Genomic DNA, 22,785 nt, shown 5'->3' on the forward strand with positions numbered 1-22,785 from the left:
CCGCGCTGTGGAGATAGAGAACTTGCGCTGACAGTGTTAGGCTCCTCAGCCAGCTGTATATTAAAGGTTATACAGGTGTGTTTTTAGGAGTTTTCTGAATTTGATTTCAGAATCTTCCTGTCTGAGACTAATCGGGAGTCTATTCCAGCTGGTAGCCGCTACCAGTCTGAAGGAGCGACCTCCTAATTTTGCTCTTTTTACGCGGGGAATCTTCAGTAAGCCTGCTCCTGCTGAGCGAAGCGCTCTGTTTGGCTCATAAATGTGTACCAGGTCTTGAAGATATAACGGTGCTTTGTGCCATAGAATCCTGTGGCATATTAGGAGCGCTTTATACAACACTCTCTTTCTGACCGGAAGCCAGTGTAGCGCCGCAAGAGCAGGTTTAGCGGCTGCTCTTTTAGAGAGTCTCAGCACCAGGCGAGCAGCTGTATTTTGAAGGACTTGCAGACGCCCCATGCATTTTTCTGTGGTGCCTAGGAGCAGGACATTTCCGTAATCCATACGGGAAGTCACCAGTGCTTGTGTCATAGTGCGTCTGGCCTCTAGCAGGAGTAGATCTAAGGTATGGTTGAGAGTTTTTAGTATCCCAAAACACTTTCCCACCAGACGGTGCACATGGCCCTCGTACGATAGTTTGGGATCAACCCATATTCCCAGATTCTTTGCCTCCTTACAGGGAGGGAGTGGGCGTGGGGCCCAGGCATGGTGGCCACCAGTCCGCCGTCCAGCTCGAGTTACTTCCTCCAATCACCATTACCTCTGTCTTGGAGCCGTTAAGCTTTAGACAGTGAGAATTCATCCATCCTGCCAAGGCCTGCATGCAGGCCTTGAAGTTAGATGCTGCTATAGAAGGCGCTTGGGACAGAGAAATCAGCAGTTGGGTGTCGTCGGCGTAGGAGACTAATTCCACTCCATATGCTTGCACCACTTTTGCCAAGGGGGCCATGTACAGATTAAACAAACTTGGGCTAGGCACCCCTTGTTCTAACTCTATGGCTGCTGATTTAAAAGATCCCCGTTGGACCTGGAAGTTACGGTCAGTGAGAAATGCTTAGCACGGACTCAGTGACACCTGCTTTGTTTAGACACTGTAGCAAAATTGAATGAGCTACAGTGTCAAACGCCGCACTGAGGTCCAGCATTATCAGTGCCATAGTTTGTCCTGAATCCTCCCCTTGACGTAGGGTCTCAGTCGCTCTCAAAAGGGCCGTCTCCGTAGAGAAGCCCGATCGGAAGCCTGATTGAGAAGAATGTAAGATATTATTCTTCTCTAAGTGTGCCATTAGTTGAATATTGGCCACTTTCTCAGCCACTTTGGCCAGGTACGGCAGTAGTGAGATCGGTCCTAGATTTTCGAGTACATCAAGACTAATATTGGGTTTCTTTTTAATGGGAAGAACAACCGCTTTTTTCCAGTCATCCGGGAGTGTACCGGAGGCAAATGAGACCTGAAGCACATGCCTAATATATGGTTCCTAAACAATGGAGTTAGGTCCTGGGACATACAGTGGGTTGGACCTTCAATATAGTGTGAAATACAAAAATACCCCCTGTATCATTTCTTTTATGGCTCGGCGTTTGAGCAACACAAACTAGTCTCAATATAGTTTGTGAGGTATTATTTATTTATACCTTCTTGTTTTATTATTTTTTAGATCTTTTTCAATTTCATTAATATCTGAGAAAACACACTGTAACAAACAAATACATCACAATTCAACATACATATTTACAATTACAAATTACATCTATATACAACCAGCAGATCAAATCAAATTGTCTTTTCAACAGACATTCAATAAGGTTAGAGTTATTCAATAACATCAGTGACAATGCCATGCAGCATTTACCTGAACAGTCCACTACTTATGAACCAATATCATTAAACAAAGAATACATGAAACCAAAAGTATATTTTAGATTTTAGAAAAAACAAAAGCAGAATTTTTCTGGAGACCACAAATTAATTCCTTGGTCAACTGGACATTCAAGGTGCATATTTTTCAAATGCCGACGCGTTTCAAACCCTGTCACTTCAATTATTGGGTTCTCATCAGGGCTCTTTCCTTTACAATTGTCAGTGGGATATACGAAAAAGAGCTTTGTTTTAATTTTTGACTAACCTAATAGGTTCCCCATTTGTTTTTACCTTCTTACTGCTGCAATTTACCTGACTTCCAGCCTTTGCCGGTCCAAGGGCTCCCTTAGTAGGTAGTCGTTCAGCTTACATGCCCCCTAGAACACAAGTGGTGAAAGTAAGCCCTCGTTGTTAGAACGAATAGGTCAGTCATCCAAATGCTTAAGCTCATCCTAGACGTACCTGGGAGTGTCTTCGAATTAGTGTGGACACCTTGTGGTACTTGTTCTATGCTTGAGCCGTTGTTGATTGTTAACGTTTTTTTACAACCTGTAAGCCACAATACGAATTTTTAGTCTCCTTGTCATGTTTTCAAATTACTGCGCTTGCAGACGGAAAGGCATACCTGTCTCTCCAAAGGGGTGAATTCGCCGTTCTTCACCTTCAAACCTCGTGGGCTAGAGATTAACTCTAGCCCACGAGGTTTGAAGGTTTGAAGGTGAAGAACGGCGAAGAACGGCAAATTCACCCCTTTGGAGAGACAGGTATGCCTTTCCGTCTGCGAGCGCAGTAATTTGAAAACATGACAAGGAGACAAAAAATTCGTATTGTGGCTTGCAGGTTGTAAAAAAACGTTAACAATCAACAACGGCTCAAGCATAGAACAAGTACCACAAGGTGTCCACACTAATTCGAAGACACTCCCAGGTACGTCTAGGATGAGCTTAAGCATTTGGATGACTGACCTATTCGTTCTAACAACGAGGGCTTACTTTGACCACTTGTGTTCTAGGGGGCATGTAAGCTGAACGACTACCTACTAAGGGAGCCCTTGGACCGGCAAAGGCTGGAAGTCAGGTAAATTGCAGCAGTAAGAAGGTAAAAACAAATGGGGAACCTATTAGGTTAGTCAAAAATTAAAACAAAGCTCTTTTTCGTATATCCCACTGACAATTGTAAAGGAAAGAGCCCTGATGAGAACCCAATAATTGAAGTGACAGGGTTTGAAACGCGTCGGCATTTGAAAAATATGCACCTTGAATGTCCAGTTGACCAAGGAATTAATTTGTGGTCTCCAGAAAAATTCTGCTTTTGTTTTTTCTAAAATCTAAAATATACTTTTGGTTTCATGTATTCTTTGTTTAATGATATTGGTTCATAAGTAGTGGACTGTTCAGGTAAATGCTGCATGGCATTGTCACTGATGTTATTGAATAACTCTAACCTTATTGAATGTCTGTTGAAAAGACAATTTGATTTGATCTGCTGGTTGTATATAGATGTAATTTGTAATTGTAAATATGTATGTTGAATTGTGATGTATTTGTTTGTTACAGTGTGTTTTCTCAGATATTAATGAAATTGAAAAAGATCTAAAAAATAATAAAACAAGAAGGTATAAATAAATAATACCTCACAAACTATATTGAGACTAGTTTGTGTTGCTCAAACGCCGAGCCATAAAAGAAATGATACAGGGGGTATTTTTGTATTTCACATAATATATGGTTCCAGCACCTTAAGGCTCTCCCCCAACACCCGCGGCGGTGCAGGGTCCCGAGGGGAGCCGGATTTGATACCCTGACAGATGCTACTTAGTGTCTCTGGAGGGGGCACCGAAAAGACCCTTAGACAGTTCTCCACCTCACTTGCCCCAGCCTTTTCCTTAAAATCTCGTCCACCTGGCATGTTGCCCAAGAAGGACATATAGATATCTTTAACCTTTCCTGCAAAGTAGTTGGCTATTCTATTACATTCTTCAACTGAGTCATTTACCGGTGTGTTGGTGTTTACTACCACTGAGATCTCTTTAAAGATTTTAAACAATTCTCTCGAGGAATTTTCTGCCTCCTCAATGCGGTCTTTATAGTGCATGGCCTTAGTTCTACGTAATAGAGTTTGATATTTTCTCTGTGCTTCCTTATATATAGTTTTAGTTTGAGGGCAAAAGTCTGTTCGCCATTTCCGCTCTAGTTTTTTACATTCTGATTTAGCAGCCTGCAACTCCGGAGTAAACCAGGGAGCAGTCTTTTTGCTTCTACTTCCTATCTTTGATAAGCATATCGGGGCTGACGCGTCCAGAGCCGTTAAAATACAACTCATCAGTTTTCTATTTGCGCTTTCACAGTCAGAACCTCCCGGTGGACCCCCTTGTTCTAATAGTTGATTGAATTTGTCTTGTGAAAAGTGCTTCCATTTGCGTCGTGGGTAACTGTTTTTATTCCCTCTATGGGTATCTGTATCTGGACAGTGGATTTTAAAAGGGATTAAAAAATGATCAGACCAGGGTACGGGTAAGGGCGGATTTACTTTCACTCCGTTCCAACTACCGAAAACAGGATCCAGTAAGTGGCCGTGTTTATGGGTAGGGACATTGTTTTTTAGTTCTAATTGTAGGGCCTGCAGGTTTTGCCTTATATCTAGCGCTTCCTTGGCTAGTTTATCTTCTAGATGGATATTAAAATCTCCTAATATCAGGAGTCTACTCTTCCTGGTGGCTAAATGAGTTGCAGCCTCCACTAGGTTTGAATTAAAGTTATTCAGCTTTCCTGGGGGTCTATAAACAAGGATTCCCGACACCGAGTGTTGGGGCCCAACTATAAGAGTAAAAAGGCCAGCCTCGCAGCTTTGAACTTGTAAAGGCGCTAGAGTACATTCAAGCGGAGCCTTTATAGCAATGGCAATTCCTCCGCCCCTCCCCTCGCTCCTATCTAATCTGGTGAGTGAATAGCCAGGCGGGATAGCTTCTATTATAGCTGGGTCAGAATGTTCCCCTAGCCATGTCTCCGTTAAGAAAAGCACATCCATCTTCTCCTCCAACAGGAGATCCCATATCTGATTGCTGTGTTTACTTAGCGATCTACAATTTAACAAACCTCCTAGGATCCTCCCCTTGTCAGTCTCACTAACCGGTTCTCTTTGATGTTTAAAGGGGCACATTGAGCAGTTTCGAAGTGTTAGTACCTCCATTGTATGCCAGCATGGTCCTGCGATAGAGGGACATAAATCTAGCAGTTCTTGTCTCCCATAATGTATGAGGGTTGGCCTAGATTGCACAGGGGTTATGGCCCCGGGCCGCGGACGGGCGCAGACGGGCTTAACTTTGGCGCAACTTCGGCGCGCCTTCGGCGCGCCCGTTGCACGCGGCCGCTGCGCGGCCGTTGTCCCATACACATTAATGGGGGAGGGGGAGGGGCAGCTAGAGCGCTGACCTTACAACAATGAGCCCGGAAGTGCTGGGCTCCTCCTCACCCTCCGCAACAAACGCCCAGAATGGACGCGGCGGACCGGGGCGGGAGAAACAGTAAGTGAGTGCCCCCCGAGCTATTAATCAGCCCAAAGTAAAGTGCACGCAGTATTAAAATCAGTTACAAGACACACAGTGAATTTTAAAAATAGCTGGATAATCGCTATTATGTTAAAAACGCTCTTTCTCAGCGCCCACAGTGCAGTACTTGCATTCACACAGCGCAAAGCAGATAGTCAGCCACTGCCACCGGCTTCCTCGTCTCCACGTCGCGACTGCGTTCCTTTCCACTTTTTATCCGGATCGTTAACAGCGCAGCTAGAGCGCTGACCTTACAACAATGAGCCCGGAAGTGCTGGGCTCCTCCTCACCCTCCGCAACAAACGCCCAGAATGGTCGCGGCGGACCCGGGTGGGAGAAACAGTAAGTGAGTGCCCCCTGAGCTATTAATCAGCCCAAAGTAAAGTGCACGCAGTATTAAAATCAGTTACAAGACACACAGTGAATTTTAAAAATCGCTGGATAACCGCTATTATGTTAAAAACGCTCTTTCTCAGCGCCCACAGTGCAGTACTTGCATTCACACAGCGCAAAGCAGATAGTCAGCCACTGCCACCGGCTTCCTCGTCTCCACGTCGCGACTGCGTTCCTTTCCACTTTTTATCCGGATCGTTAACAGCGCAGCTAGAGCGCTGACCTTACAACAATGAGCCCGGAAGTGCTGGGCTCCTCCTCACCCACCGCAACAAACGCCCAGATTGGACGCGGCGAACCGGGGCGGGAGAAACAGTAAGTGAGTGCCCCCCGAGCTATTAATCAGCCCAAAGTAAAGTGCACGCAGTATTAAAATCAGTTACAAGACACACAGTGAATTTTAAAAATAGCTAGATAATCGCTATTATGTTAAAAACGCTCTTTCTCAGCGCCCACAGTGCCCCATGGATTGTCCTATGTGTAACATAAAGTGCTCTGAAGGATATTCTTCATACAATTAGTGACCCCTGAAGAGCATTGAGATGGCGTAACGTTGTACCATCTGTGTAAGTTGAGTACTGGTCTGGCTGCTGTATTCTGGATTCTTTGGCGCTATAGAGCACATGTAGAGTCGATTTGCATAGGCTAGACAAGATATCACTAGGGACAGATAGGCCTTTGTCATGTGTGAGAGTTCAAGGAATGCAAAGAGGAGTCCATGTGTTCACATCTTAGAGAATGAGTCTGTGATCACATAGTTGATTTGAAATTCAAGTGAGAGCTTTGTCTTTGAACCCTACATGATATACAGGAGGATGTTTTGCTCAATGAAGGATGAGATTTGGGAGAGCACTGTATCTTCGATTAGTTTACCTACACCGAGTCCATTGTAAATTGATCTGTAATTTGTTGTCAGCTTGATCAAGACCTAGTTTCTTCAGTATTGATTTAACAAAGGATGTTTTCAATTCGTGTGGACGTTTATCTGTTGATAGGGAGGAGTTAATACGCTCTCTAGGTGGATGGCAGCAAAATATTCTAGTAGGGTAATTTTGTATTTGTTTGGAGGGCATGGATCTTCTGGGGAACCTGCCAAATGTATTCATTTGATTAGGTAAATAGTTTATTTCAGACAGTTAAAAGTGTACAGTAATAGTTGTGTATTTGTGGTCAAAGTCGTCAAAGGTTTTACGTGGAAGAAAGCAGATTGATGTTCGCAATTGCATTTGACTGGAAATAGAATTTGAGATTGGCAGCTTTTTCAATGTAGTCTGTTGCTAAGGCATTGCCTAGACCTCGGAGTCCTTTACACTTGCTTGGTCAATGGCAGGATTTTGAAATTTATGAGTATTTTGAAGAGTTCTCTAAGTCGTGCAGCCTCCATGATGCATGATCATTTTGTCTCTTTGTTGGATGCGGTATAGTGATGGAATGTTGGAATAAGTAGAACATGGACTGTGGGATAGTATGGGTGTTTCTAAGGGTGGCGGTTAGGAATTAGCAGTTGTTGGTGGTGGATGTTCCTGCCGCACGCTGGTGCCGTTCCTTGCAAGGAACTTTGTAATTAATAAAATATTCACTATCCTCTTACCTTGTGATGACCCCGTTTCTTTCAATTATGGCGATGCGTGAGGGATGGAGTGGCACCAGCAGAAACAAACAAAAAAAAACTTTGAGAATTGGTGAAGTGCTCTGTCGGCGCGAAGTGTTGTACTTATCGTGTAGAAACCGGGTGCAGTGCCGTTTTACCAACCACCGATACCAAGAAAGGATTGTGAGCTGTTTCTGATGACCCTCCTAGCAGGAATTGTGTGGCATCTTCAATTTCAGGGAGAGCTGGCCATCCTGTGCATTGGTGCGGAGAGTGACATCAAGGGCAGAGGCATTTATGCTGATGACCGTCTTGCTGGGGAAGTTACCAGTCTAGCGTTTCAGCTGCGTATGACGTTGTTGCGTAGTGCGTTCACTTTGGTGACCATCTTTCAAGTGGAAGCAGTCTAATGGTTGTGGTGATGGTTTATTTTGAAGTCGTACCATCGAGGAACCTCAGTGGTTGAGTGTAGATTCCAACAGCAGCAGTAATATGGTCAGCGAGGTGATAAGCCAAGGCAGAAGGCGTTTTCCTGTGAAGGGCATACCTTTTGCTTGTTATTACCCGCTGGCACTCCCAGTCCTTGTCATGGGCTGTGGAGTACTTTCTCGCATTGTCCCACAGTGTGAGAGTTCCTGTTCAACGTGTGATATTGGGAATTTGTATAGACAGTGCTCGATGAATGGCACACCAATTTTTTAAGTACACTTAAGGCCAGTTACTTCTCTGTGATTGGCACACTTATATTTTTTTTAGTGCTTTGGGAATTGAAATTGCTCTGGAGTTACTGTGGATAATTAAATAGTACTGCTTTCAGCAATTTTTGTGTTTTGGGGGGTTAGTGTATCTGCAAGGGTTCATGCTGGTCAAAATATGTTAATACCATTTGCGCAAGTGCCATATATAATTGTTAGGAAGTGCTGCAACTATCACATCATTACTTTGCATAATTATTAATAATAGCCATTGTGTGTGCGATTATGGCTAGTGCTCAACCAGCCCCTCCACCCATTTTTCCTAGCAGAGCAAGGTGAGCCACTTATACCGTGAGATTTGTGGTTAGATTTATTTGAAGCTATGTGTAGGTTCTAGAGGAGGATGCATGTTTGGAGGAAAGACATTTGTCATTATTGAAACAGATTACGTGCAATAGGTTTGAGGGAATTAAAACATGTGCCATTATTAGAGAATGCTGGGAACATTGGAGTGTATGAATATGCAATAAAACAAATGCAGGAAAGACATGGTAGGAAAATTAATGGGGTCGTGGAACGATTTCAGTTTTATTCTAGGGTACAGAAGGAAAATGGGACAATTGACCAGTTTGTACTGCACTCGGAGGGTTAGCAGTGACGTGTGACTTTGAGCACATCATATGACCAGGTACTAAGGGACCAGATTCTCATGTGGACAAATTCTAAGATAGATTACGGCAATACCTAATATCTAGGGGTGCCGAGTTTGGCAATCGCGAAACTCCAGATAGTGCAAAACCGTGCAGCAAGAATGCTCATGGGGATCTCGAATCGGCATTCTACAAGGCCTGCCCTGCAGTCCCTCCACTAGCTCCCTATCCAGGAGAGAATCAACTTCAAGGCTCTGTGCATCACCCATAAGTCGCTGGAAGGGAATGGCCCCCAATAAATCATTCCATGGTTCAGCCCTACCGGGCGAACAGGCAGCTGCACTCAGATGAGCTCCATCTGGCAGTTGTACCCAGGATCAAGAAGGCCAGAAGTGGCAGCCGGCTCATCTCTTACAATGCCTCCAGACTATGGAACTCCCTTCCTCTGTACTTACAAAAGGAACCTAACCATCTGGCCTTTCGTAAACAGTTAAAGACATGGCCTTTCCCCTAAGTGTTCTCTTCTGCCTCAGTTATCCGCATCAGCGTTTGGATGCCTCCGGGTAGCTATGCGATATAGAAGTGCTATTTAATTCATGTGAGATTCAAAAGTAAATTTGGGGAATCGAAGACAAGTGATGGGGGTTAAAAAAACAAAACTGATGATGCGAAGGCTAATCAAGGTGGACATTCCCTGGGGGCGGGGAGGTGGGGGGGTGGTTAAAGAACTTTTATGTTTCGGGTGTGGCTTAAGTAGCCATTTGGCTAACTTTAAAATGTGCCCAGCACTACACAAAGTATGTAGCACTTGCAAGAAGAAGGATCATTTCAGTAGGGTATGTAAGAACATAGGGAAAAAAGTAAACCAAATTGTCGCAGATGTTTCTGATGAGGAAGGGAGTCTACAAGGTGTGGTACTGAGTGTGCAGTATGATCGTGTGAGAAATGGGAAAACAAGAATTGGGGAATGTGATCAAAATATGAGGGTAGAGAAGTTGCAATAACGTACTGAACAGGAACGGAATCATAAGATCAGATGACCTGTGGTTAAGGTAGGTCAATTTGTACGTGTGAAGAACCCCAGATTTGTTGTGAAGGGTGCTGCTAATTGATCAGAACTGTTGAGGGTAAGGAAAGTGTTGGGGAGTGCTGTGAAGTTGTAAGAATGTAGACGATGACGGTGGGTGATGGTGGGAAAGGTGAATCAAGTGAGGATAGTGGTTACATTTTGGGGAAGGAATTGTTGGTGGATGCATGGAGAAGTGGTGGTGAGGTCGAATGATGTGGCCATGATGCGTGTGTAGATGAGCCTGGCGGTAATGTTGAAGTACGAGGAGTGAGGAAACCTCCAGGTTTTTTTTATGATTACCAGTTAGGATAATTAGTTAATCAAATTTCATGAATGATTTTATATTGTCATTCCGGTATAACTGAAATTGTCCATATTAGTTATGTATAAAGTAGTTTTTTTGTTGGTTTGGGGTAAATGTTGTGTGTTATAGTGATGGGATGTTGGAAAAAGTAGAACATGGAATGTGGGAGAGTGTGGGTTCAAGTCAAGTCAAAAGTTTACTTTATTTGGTTAGTCATAACCATAAAGCATGCATATACAAAAAAGAATTCCATATAAAATAACAGCAAGGTAAAAATAAAGAATAAAAATTCATTTAGTTAAAATGTGTTCTCGTTCATAAAATACACACTATGTCTCAGGTCTTATCTGTGGTCTATAGGGAGAGTGTGGGTTGTTCTAACTGTGGTGTTGGGAGTTAGCAGTTGTTGGTGGTGGATGTTCGCTTTCCTCTTACCTTGTGATGACCCCATTACATTCAATATTGAACATTCATTAGATTCTGATTTGCCTTTGAAGTCCTTTGCCACTACTGTTGATATAGTTTCCTCCATTTGTTTTCTGTCTTTCAAAGTTTTTACATCAGGGTTGAACCATTAAGCGTTCCTTTTGTGTGGTCGTGGGTCTGTTGTTTTGAGAGGGCTCATAAGGGCAAGGCAGTCATTTATTTTGCAGCACTAAAAATATGATCAGCTCCTCCTGGTTCTAAAAGACCTCCACTGGCTGTACATGGAAGCCAGAATAACATTTGAACTGACATGCATAGGTACAAGGCATAACACCTTTATGAACCTTACTGCATATCAATCAGCCATTTAACTCGCGAGCCTAACCTGAATCTAAGGAGCCTACAGAATTTTACTTTAGAATTCAGCATTCACAGAGAAGCCATCCAAGGCTTCTTCAGGTGCTGCGCCTCTGTGTGAAATGCCTTCCCAGTCAACATGAGACTTGCTGAGGCCTTTATGACCTTCATGAGAAAAGAAGCCTGAAACGTGCATATTATACTTTACATAAGCTAGTACCATCCATTTTCCCATCTGCAGAGTATGATGTTTGTCCCTATTCATCTCTACTTTCTCTCTCTCTCTCCTATTTGTCAATCTTTTTCTCTCCTCTGCCCACTTTTTTGCCTGCCCTCTCCCTGAGTGCTCTTCACTTAACTTTTCCTGCTATTCTCGTTAGCTTGTCTCCCACCTTTTCCCACCGCTACGATCCAAGAGCCAACGCAAATATGTTTAGTTTCTGGGTTCTCCACTCATTTATCGCAAGTTATCCCTGACATAGCCATATTTTGTACAGTGTGCTGACATCTTAGATTTGAGTGCGATTTATAAGACTCGCAAAACGAATATAAAGAGATGGGCGAAGCGAGAGAAGATGTATTGGGATGGTCGATCAGGCTGAGAAAGGGGAATATGGATGGAGAGTATCAGAAGGGAGAGAGAACAGGCAGTATTAACACAATAGTTCAAAATGAATACATCTAAAAATTAACACGTCTGAAGTAAAACTTAAAGATACAAATATTTATAAAACTAAATGATCCTCAAATTGTTTGTTCTTATGATGCACTTTAAAGTGAGACAACAAAATACATTATGCTTTCAAAGAGATCAGGTTTTTCCTAAAAAGTACAACATGGTCCAAATATTCTTCTGAAAATAGTTCTATGTATTTAAACAATTTGTATAACGTATAGTGAAATTTACAACTGCGTTCTTAATTTAGAAGTATTTTCCTTCAGGTCTTTTTAAACGTCTGTTTATTGGGATGGTTAATATCTTTATGTTCCTTTCTTTGTGAAATAAACAATTTAGTTCACTTTTTTCTATGCATGAGAACTGAAATGATTTATGTGGTATTCATTTATTTGTGTCTTTTGAGAGATAATATATTCATTGTTTATTTTAAATCCATGTGAAGTGTCACACAGTGTTATGTCTATCATAAACTGTGCAGGATAGTAACAAACGTATCTTGTTATTTAGAACAAATTCATTTTTAATCTCACAAACGTTGTTGTTTTAGGATGTGATGTGCTATAAATTCTGTTTTAACCTTGTTTCTTTGTAAAAATGTGTATTCTTTTATTTTGAATTTAAACTCCGTTTACTGTACATTAATGAAAAAACTATATTTTCGATATATCACTAAGCGGCGGGAGCAATGAGGGGAGAAGGAGAGTAAAAGAAGCGGTTTGCGCAGTACAAAAATAAAAAGACAGATTATAAAGAGCGGGATGGGGGAAGCAACTGATGATTTTGAGGGAGCAACAAGGAAACTGCAGATCTTAGGATTTTAGTGTGAATAACACCCCATATTTGACAATGACGATCAATATCTATATATCTGTGACCTTCTGATATAAGTAAGGCAATTGCTGGCCATCTCCATTTGCAATGAAGGTCCATTTTATAAGCAATGATAAATAGTGGGAAAAACGTTGCCAGAGAGCTTCAGGGCAGGAGGCCATTGTATTTGTTGATGTCACAGTGAAGATCCTGTGACCTCTTCAGTAAGAATCTGATGTCACGCTTTAGAGATGTCAAGACAAAGATCTGTAATGAGCCAGGTGAGCTAATTTAGGCTGATTGAGTCAAGGGCTAAAGAAGGAGTTATGAGGAAGGGAGATGTCTGGGTGCTGAACACGCAGCTTTTTATCATGAAGCAGGTGAGCAGAGGTATATCTGACCACAATCTCAGAAGCCAGGAGGATGTCTCCTAGAAGCCGTTTGAGTTTGTGACCGACGCCTTTTAATTGTATGTTGAAGGCATCTCACTGAGGGCGGATGGAAGGGAGTGGACAAACAAAAAAAAAAAGTGAAAGGGAGTTGAATGGAAATGTAGGCAACGCTCCTGGGGATTCACGTTCTTGCTTTATACCTTGTAGGATTCAAACGGACATGGTGATGGATATTCAGCAATAGCCCGGGCTGACCGGTTGACCCAGGAGCCAGAAAGTATCCGCGTATGGAGAGAAGAGCAGAAGCAACGCCTGGAAGAACTTGGTGAGGACCGACAACTGCAAGGCACTTAACTTGGGATAGATAGAGATGTTTAGTTGTTTGCAGGGAGACTAAGCGGAAGATGAACTGTGCCTTAAGTACTGTGTCCAGAGGGCAGCAGTGTAACTTGAAGGTGCACAGGTTGTGATATTGTATGCTGTCATTGTGGACTATCACATAGTTTCTAGGACTGTTGACTGAGAAGTGAATGAGTTTACATTGCCCACAGAAGGTCTTTCAAATCTCGAAATGGTGACAGCATATCAGAAGGCTTTGTGGACCTTCAGAAGACAGGACCTTGGTAGACAGGACCTTGGTAGCAGGGGTCACTGAGAACAGGAGAGAGGAAATACTGGCTCTTCAGGGGGTCATCCTGGATCAGTAATGGGGAACATCTCCGCAACAAGGGTTACTGAGACTTTAAAGTGGAAGCAGCAGAGGTCACCTGAAATCTCATGGTGGTAGCCTCTGAGCATCAACGAGAAGGCTGGAGAAAGATTTGGCAACAATGCTCTCTCCCCATTCGTAATTGTTAGAGAGCAACACATGAACAGGAAGGAGGAAACTGTACGTGAGAAAGTTATCTCTTTGTACGGACAAAGTTCACTAGATACAAAAAAGGATTTTGCTTGACCAGTGAGAGTTGTAGAAAGCTACGGTCAGTAGTGCGCAGTGGGCATGATTTCCATAAATGAGAGGAAGAGTCCCCGTCGGGCATTGGTCTATGGATGGCTCTTATTCCAGATACTGTTTTCAGCCTCTTAGTAGATTTTCCTTGACTTTGATAATTTACTTGGGAATCCAGAAATGTCTCCTTACTTTTCGTTTTTCTGGCTGATAGAAGCTGGACTTGTTCGTGGTTGCAGCCAAAACTCCATGATGATGGTGGCAGTGTTCATTTTACTTTTATTTGAACTTATCTTTAATTTTAGATGCTTCCTCGAAGTTAGCTGAGCAAGAGTGGCGGGAGAAGGCCAAAAAGGATTTGGACGAGTGGTATGTGCGCCAGAATGAGCAGATGGAAAAAACGAAGGTCAGCAACAGGTGAGTCAGCAAGCAAGGGACACAATGGTGGGACTTAAAGTAAAGCTGTAGGAAGTGGGTCCTCACTGATTAACAGGGCAGATATATCCAAAAGAGCTGGAATCTCCCACCACTAATAGAAGGAGCATGCATTAAATATATGGTTATCTCATTACCCAGCTCTGTTGTGCTTATTTTAGTGATTTCTTGAAGGTTGAAAACTTGTCGCAGTGCCTGCCAGGATTTTATTATGCTAGGTAAATGAAACATGCAGACCTTAGTGACCAGTTCAAGCTGTTGAATAGGATAACAGGACTTTGGCTTAGGAGTCCCTCTGTTCTGCTAAACTTGGAAGGAAAGGAGTTCTCTGCCACAACTCAGTTTGAGAAACATGTGGTGACTGGGAAACTATAATCCAACAATGTACACTAACATGCAGCACAATTAAGGCATACTGTGAGCAGAATGAGGAAGAGAGCTCAGGCATCATACGTTTTGGAACAAAAATAAAGCTAAATGATGTGCAAAAGAGGCGAACGCGAATCCTGTAAATGAGAAACCATGATAATGCAGAAATGAAACTCCTCAAACACAGTGATAAAAAGAAAAGGGGTTTATATTAGGACAATCTCCTGCAAAAATGCAAATTGCCTTTCTGTCACTTTCTGGTGGAATACCCTCTAGGTGGGTACTTCTGTGTCTTCCTCACATTGCGAAAAAGACCACAGTGATCACCCAATCCCAGCTCGCCTGGGAGTCACAGTGTACTTTGAAAGCTTGGAATAGATGCATCTAGCACCGTGTTTGGGCACAGGCCTGAAAGAGGTGCTGTATGATTCTTGAACTCCTTGTTTTATCCATTTCTGCCACTGTAGCTTAGAAAACTCAAAGAACCTAAAATGCCCCTTCATGTCGGAGGAATACTGCTAGCTAATACTTTATTTATTTATTTTTTTAACTTTATTTTTTGCTAGCTAATACTTAGTGGAGCATAAGTGGTGGGGTAACACAAGTGTACTGAGGCTGTCACTAATCTAGAAATCTGACTCTCTTCCCCAGGGAGGTGGAGGAGGAGAGTAATGTCATTTTTTTTTTTTGCAAGTGTAGCTGCCTTGTCAACCTCTACCCCATCACCACAGTGGGTACCATATGTGATTTCATCCCTCACAAAGTGCTTTAGCTACCTGGCTACATAATTCATTTCTGCTTTTAGAAGGGCCGGGGATGAGGACACTTCTGATGCTCTTGCGTTTCTGCGGTGAGAACGGCATATCATTTGGTCTTGCTTCACTCTTCTTGTGCGTTGAAGAGGATAGACTGTCTGTGCCATGCTATGGATTACTTATATATGCTTTGAATCTAGTGAAAAATATATCAGCTAGAAAAACCTTACAGCTTCGTGGTGGAGAGAATTTATATTTTATTCATAATAATTAACGATTGCTGTTCATATGGTGTTTTCCTTGACAATTCTTCTTTAAATTGTGTTTCCCCATAGTGCTTTGCTGCCCATTTCTGTACATATTGATTATTACCCTACATATTCTGCTTTGCAACTTGTTTTTTATTTAATTGATGGGGTGACCTTTTGAGATCTCAGCTGTAGCCTGAGGGTCCCACACACATCTCAGTAGTGAATGCAAAAAGCAGTAATCGTTTTTGGTCTCAAAGTACACATCACCACAGTAGCCCATGGTACTGAACAAAACTCCTTGTGAAAGGATGGATGGATGGTTGGATGGATGAATGAATGTATGGATAGATAACATTTTAATAAAAATAAAAGGTCTTGCTGAAGTCCAGACCTAATTAGGGGCACAATTCTTAAAGAAAGTCACAAAAATTGCACCCATGGTATATGTCCTTGGATTAGTGCAGATGTATGGCTTTCATGAACTCGCAAGTAGTCCAGGAAATCCTACTCTTAAAAAATATTTGTGAGCTGCTTTTTAGCACGAGCAAATATGCAGGTGTAGATTTGCTCATGCGAAAATCTGTCGAGTGTTTACAAGTTTACTTTCCCTTCAAACACCTTTTTCCCCAACCCTGGAAGACGATTTTCTTCTGCAATTGTCAGGAGTAAATTTCTAACCTTTCTCGGAATGGGAAAGATTATAGAAGAGCTGGCAAAACCCCCTAAAACATGCAATTTATCGGGTTTGTACATACTCAAAAGGGCAATCCAACCCAGGAAATATTGCTTAGTATGTAGATCTGCAAAAAGGGGGCAACATAAGGAAATTGCTAGAATTCAACCCCTACTATAGTATGAGCCCTAGTATAATCCGAAAGGCTAATATCACAGCTTGTTATATAATGAGATTGCTGCCATGATGTATTACTGCACCACGTGGCACCAAAGGGACTAGTGGATTTCTAAAAGGAAAAGTAGATATATAAAGCAACCTGTCCCATGGCCAAGTAGATCTTTTATTAGATTGCATGCCCCTGAAAGCTACATAATCATATTTCTGTCAGGGTGTCTAGGTGGACCGTAGCAATATGAAATCATATATATAAAACTATCCTATATTGAAAAATGTACCTGTTTATACTATACCTCACCACTGACTTTAATGTAGACCTCATTGTGTGCATTAATTAATCCTGCACCCTAAATCTCTCTTAATCCTCACTCTGAATGGTTTATAAAAAAGCTTCATCTATGAAACTCAATATTTGAAGCATTTTTAGCTTCAATTAAATCTTTTCACAAGTCTTTGGACATGGATCAGGCTGGTTGGAGGCAGTGATCCTTATGCTTATCTTGGCATTCTATTGGTTGATATTGTAAAATTAACTAAGTGTCAAAGACTGCACAGTTTAAAGAAGGAGGGATAAATAGACTGTTCCGTAGGCATGGAGCACAAGTGTTGGAACATGCACTAAAGCAAAGGTCTTCAAACTGTGGGGTGAGTCCCCTGGCCGTCTATGGCTGTATTCCCAGGGGTGCAAATGCCCCAGTAAATAATTGTAAATGAAGATGGCCTGGAAGTGCTAATTTGTTAACTTAGTATAACTTAGTTCTTTTCAAGGCTGTCGTGTACACGCATCAATGAAAGAGCATACAGAAAAAAAAGTATGAACTGTGATCCTGAATACCTTTTTCGGGGTCTAGGATATGACTAAAAAGAACCAAATATTCTGTAAATATTTTGTCATTTTTTTTACCTGCAGTTAACGGCAAAATAACACGCATCCCTTAAATGATATACGAATGCAAAATAAATTAATCAGCGGGAAAAGGACTCTCATACGTTTTGAAACATCGGTTGGCTAATGCTTTCACTGCAGATGTCTGTGTTTGAGACCACAAAGTAACAGAAATTAATCCTGGTTCGCGCAGTTTGGAATAGGGGCTTGCGTATTTATAGTGCTCTGTAACCGAAAGCACTGTTAATAGGTATGTTGTTATTTTAAAACTGTTTTACATACAGTAGAAGATAAGCAGCCACTAAATAACTTAGTGTTTAAAGTAAAACAACTGTTTTCAAAGTATATATTTTAGTAATAGGCAATCACACTGTATCTAGTGCAAGCATTTGTATATGTGTCCATTATAAAGGCACCTTCTGGAACTCTGAACCCTTATTTCACCTTTGAAAAAGAATACATCTTTTTCATTATGAAACCTGAAGTGACTCATCAATGGAAGGGTGTACTGGCTTCCAAGCAGCCTTTGCATTTGGTGATTAACCATTTGCACACATTTACATTTCTTTCAGGCACCAGGCATCTTAGTGAAGAGGCGTATTTCTTGTCTAGCTCGGAGTCCTTCCTTCTGCTTCACAGCACCTAAGACCCCCCCGCCTCTCCCCTTTCACCCAGAGGCATCTGAGATGTGCAGCATTTTATTTGGGCCTACCCATCCCACTTAGGGCGAAAAGTGTTACAGCAAACAAATGTGACATTGTTCTGCATTCTGTCCATCAATTGTGGTATGACATTGTTCTGCATTCTGTCCATCAATTGTTCTTTTTTTAAAGTATACTTGGCAAAGATGTCCTTTTGGCTAGTATAAGAGGCTGAATTATAGAGCCACATCATTACAAAGAAAATTTAATTGGTTCAAGGTTAGTAACTTCGGTCTGTGTTGAATCTTAAAAACTACCACTGTATGATCTTGGCGGCTAGAGACTTTGCTTTATCAACTTGAGGAGCGAGCTCAGTTTGTCCCACGTTAAGAAAACTCTTGCTGTAATCCTCAAAATGTCATCTATATATTATACTGAAAAATCAAGGGCTCAGATTCAAACAAGTATTTATGCATGCTTTTTCTGTTCCGGGAGTCTGCAAGTGGGATTTAAGTGAGCTAATTTTAACAAAAATGTAAAATTTAGCACTGTTAAGACAAAATATAAGCAAGAAATTTAATTAGATGAGCATTGGAAAGAGGCTTATAGTAAAAGCTCTCTGCGGATGTTAACAAATGGTGCATATTTGAAAGAATCATGTCTCTTGGTACGAGATTACCAACTTGAGTTGTACAGATACGCTTTATTTAGTTGATAGATATTGGAGATAAGGCTACTCTTTGATTAACACGTGACTACGCATTAGAAAAAAAAACGAGGCCTGGGTTTGTAAAAGCTACAGATTTAAAGCAGGGTATTAAATCCATTAAGATTGACTATCTTTGCAGAATCCTTAGTATTTGCCCTTATTCCCAAAAGGCTGCAGTCAAAAAAAATTCCATGGGTGTTATGGAGAAGGGCCGTTGCGTATGTTTATTATTTTAATTTTATATTTCTGTTCCAACTCTGAAATAATTAAATCTGAAATAAATTGCTAATACCAGCAGAAAACTCGGTGAACAGAACCTTCAAAGAGATGCTAGCTCATAGCACTAGAAGCCTACTCAGTGTGACCTCAAGTAACAAGGCCTATGATTAACTTTTTCCTGTTTGTCTTTAATCTTTATTGTTTTTCCTCTCTCTGTTAAATGTCTGTGTATGTGTATTTAAGAAGGACTAATGCTTTCTCTTTCTCTTATTTTCCCCACTTCTCTGCCTGCTTCTCGCTTGCTGCTCCAGGATTGCTGATAAAGCATTCTACCAGCAGCCTAACGCTGATGTGATCGGCTATGTGTATGTTAATTTTTCTCCTCCATCTTTGCTTCTTTCACATGTATCTACTTCTACTTGATGGAACAAGGGGAATCCTCTAAGATAACATAAGAGACCTATTTACTGCTCTGACTGGCCCTTTGCACTGTTTCCCTGGGAGACATCCCACCAAGCTATGGTTAATGACATTAACAGTTTTTCTACATGTTGAGCATTTCACTGACCAGAATGAAATACATAATCTTGTCCATTCCTGGCAAGAAAGAAATACAAATACATGGACCCTGAATTTGTTAATCCGACGGCGCTCAGAAACGCAACCACACAGATCAAATGAATCTATGGTCTAATAAGCCCGACCATCCTAGGAATGCAACCTTGCAGCTAAAGAAAACCCTGTATTGCAGACAGCTTGTCCCTCAGCCGGCAGAACGCCTCAGCAAGAATTCTGCTCGGTATCCCCAAATTCAGTTCCATCTCCCCTTTTATCCGCCAGCTTCACTGGCTGCCCATCAGAAGCCGGACCAAATTCAAAGCCCTATGTATTGCCTACAAAGCCATTAACAATTCTGGCCCTCAGTTCCTAAAAAATGCCTTCCGCCCATACGCACCCACCAGGTCACTCCGCTCTGCCTCAGAACACCTCCTTCCCGTCCAACGAACTAAGAAAGCTACCTGGGGAGATAGGTGCTTCGTGGTTGCTACAGCCAGACTCTGGAACTCCCTCCCCGTCATCATTAAAACCAGCCCCACCCTCATCATTTTCAGGAAACAACTCAAAACCTGGTTGTTCACTCATTAAACCCCTGCGCCTACTTGTCTGACTTCAGAATCCTTAAGCGCCGAGACACCCCAGGGTAGTTGCGCGCTATACAAATTGCAAAATCATAAACATATGGTATTTCAGGCCCAATTAGTCTGTTCATCACAGAATTGCTGCACAGAGCTAGAGGCTCAATTGGGCTGTGCCTGCTTTTGTGGTGTGCCACCATACTGGTGTAGGGAATCTGATCCTAACTAGCCTGCTCCTCTGAGACATTGTAACTTACAGGTAAAGGGAATGCAGGATCCAACCAGCCCCTTGTCTCTAGGTCTTCTTGATGCTCAACAAGATGCAGACGTACACCCTGGCCATCCCAGTGCAGAGCGTACAAGACTCCTCTTCTTGGCACTTCAGCTAGACAAGGGCTAACACGGATCCTTGTTCCGATCACTGGTAAAATGAGTAATTCCCACATGCCATTTGTGAAAATGAGTGTATTCAGCATGAAGTATGCCATTCGCAAGGGGATATGGACTAAGTGTTTGGCCTCGGCAGGCCAGTAGTTGTTAAAGATCTGACGTGTAGGGCTTTGACTGTTCCCATTATGTGTGGCTTAGTCTTAGAGTTTACAGAGGCCATAGACTGGCAAGGGGCTTTACTATTTCAAGTGCAGTAAGACGGCCCGGTCTGTGTCTTGTATGGGCAAGGCCCCTAGAGAGGTTTGATTTTTTTTTTTTTTTTTTTTTTTTATTTTTTTTTTTACAAACCTTATTGGGTTTTACATAAACCATCAATTATAATCAGTTCAAGGCAATAACACTTAGGGGTTTCATTCCATAGTTTCGTGACATATTGCATGCAGAAAGACTAACTTTAATCCTTGGTGCCCTCCCACTCATCCTTTCTTACAATTGCCACTGGGATACATTTCTGGTTTTATACAATTTACATGGGTTGTATCTCATAAACAATAACCTATTCTATCCTTCCTATCCAACCCGTTCCCCACCCTCCAGGCGCGTCACATATGTACAGATCGCCAGGTTGCTGTAGGTGGTCTGCCCCCCTTACTTTTCATATTTCTAATAACCAGTACTCCTAGCTCAGCTCTACTGCCATTGGAAGCACGCAATACTGTATTGGTCAGTGTATGCAGTCCTGTACCCCTCTCTGTGGCGCATAGGCGTTACCACTGCTTTAGGGGCTTCCTCTATTTGATCTTCATCACTCATATCCTCAGGGTCTCCCAGCATTGCCACCAGCGCTTCCCAAGCCTTTGCTATTTCCAATGTCCTCTCACTCCTTGTTCTTTTAGCTATTTGCAGTCTAGTGGATCCCTCACATTCTGCCCATTTAACAAATTCTTTCTTCCATCTGGCCACCCTCGGTCCTCATTTTGCTCTCCAATGCATAGTGATGTTTTTTTTAGCCAATAGTAAGCCCAGACCTAAAAACTTGCTTCTAACTTTGTTCGTGGCTGTATGGGGGAACCAATGCAAGAGGCAGACTCCCACGGAGACTTCTATTTCTCTATCGGTTATGCCAGCCAATAATGCCACCATCTCTTCCCAAAAACTTCCCAACTGCGGGCTCTCCCAGAACATGTGACGTAAGTCTGCTCCTTCTTTACTACAACACAGGCAGGCTGCTGTTTGGATCCCAAAACATTTGTTAATCTTAGCCGGGGTAATATATGCTCTATGGAAAACATAGTAGTGTACTAGTTGGAACCTAGCATTCCTGATGCTCTTCCAAGCCCTCTCCACTAATTCTCCCCAGGCGTTTTCCGGGATGGCCACCTCTAGATCCTCCTCCCACTTCTGCCATAGCCCAGTCAGTGGCATTAGTGCTTTCTGCGTCCTACGTCGGTATAGGCATGTGACTGCTTTATAGGTGCCCGCTGCTGACGCCACATATGGACCTCCCATTGAGGTCTGTCGTTCAGTAAGCCCCCCCACCCCGTGCTTTCGTATGGCTGCAGTAAATGCAGAGTATAATAAAAAATTGCCGCCGGGCAAGTCGTACCTGTCTTGGAGGTTGCTGAATGGGATCATAGTGTCTGCCTCATACAAGTCTCTTATGGTGGAGAGTCCCCGCTCCCTCCAAACCTTCAGTCCCCACCAGTTTCCTCCATGAGTTAGGGCCTTGCAGATAAGCAAGGGGATATCTTGGGCATATGGGCATTGAATCCGTGCCCTTCTCAAGCTCCTATTCCAGCACTGGCACGCTGTTCTCAGCTCCAGAGTGATGGTACGAGCTCGTATGGGGAGCCTCACTGCAATTTGGGAGAGCAATCTCTGGGTCGGGGAGTCAACCCCCTCAGTTCGTCTGGCCCCCTAAGTCGTCCCACCACCCATTGTGTAAGCCATTGTAACTGGGCCGCCCGGTAGTAGGCCTCAAAGTCAGGCACCGCCAGTCCTCCTTCCTAGTTGAGCCTCCTAAGTACTCCGAGGGTTACTCTCCTTCTGCCAGTTCCCCACAAGAATCCCAAGATCATTGTTTTACGCTGGGTAAAATATTTCACTAGTACCCAGACTGGTAGAGTCCCAAAATAAAATAAAAGCCTCGGGAGTGTGACCATTTTAAGAAGGGCTACTCGACCAGCCACCCTAGAGATGTCTGATGTAACAAAGTGCCTTGCATTGCCCAACTATGCTTGCTCTCTTCTGTCCTTCTTTAAATGCTGTGTCTCTGTGCCCTGGGGTGGAGGCGAACTGACCTAACAAAGAAATGTGCCTTGATGTTATAAGAGGGATGGATCTGTTTCAGTGGCTGGGACCTCTTCAAGTGTTTTTCGGAGCCTTGATGACATTTGCTGCACACGCAAAAGGTTCAATTTT

The 22,785-nt window shown here is 42.6% G+C and overlaps 1 protein-coding gene across 3 annotated transcripts in view; it reads left to right on the forward strand.

Moving 5' to 3' along the window:
- Positions 1–22,785, forward strand: part of CLTB (clathrin light chain B) — a 44,420-nt gene that overhangs the window by 15,292 nt on the left and 6,343 nt on the right. For 2 of the 3 annotated variants that reach the window (XR_013598637.1, XM_078652814.1), the window contains exons 3-4: positions 12,979–13,096; positions 14,026–14,137. Coding sequence is in view for 2 of the 3 variants with exons in the window: in XM_078652814.1 (XP_078508940.1) it covers positions 12,979–13,096; positions 14,026–14,137 (230 nt within the window). In the remaining variant the exon portion in view is untranslated. Of the gene's footprint in view, positions 1–12,978; positions 13,097–14,025; positions 14,138–19,149; positions 19,204–22,785 lie in introns of all 3 variants that reach the window. The other variant, XM_078652812.1, reaches the window with a different exon arrangement.

Source organism: Lissotriton helveticus, chromosome 7, assembly GCF_964261635.1.
Source record: "Lissotriton helveticus chromosome 7, aLisHel1.1, whole genome shotgun sequence".
NCBI lineage: Eukaryota > Metazoa > Chordata > Amphibia > Caudata > Salamandridae > Lissotriton > Lissotriton helveticus.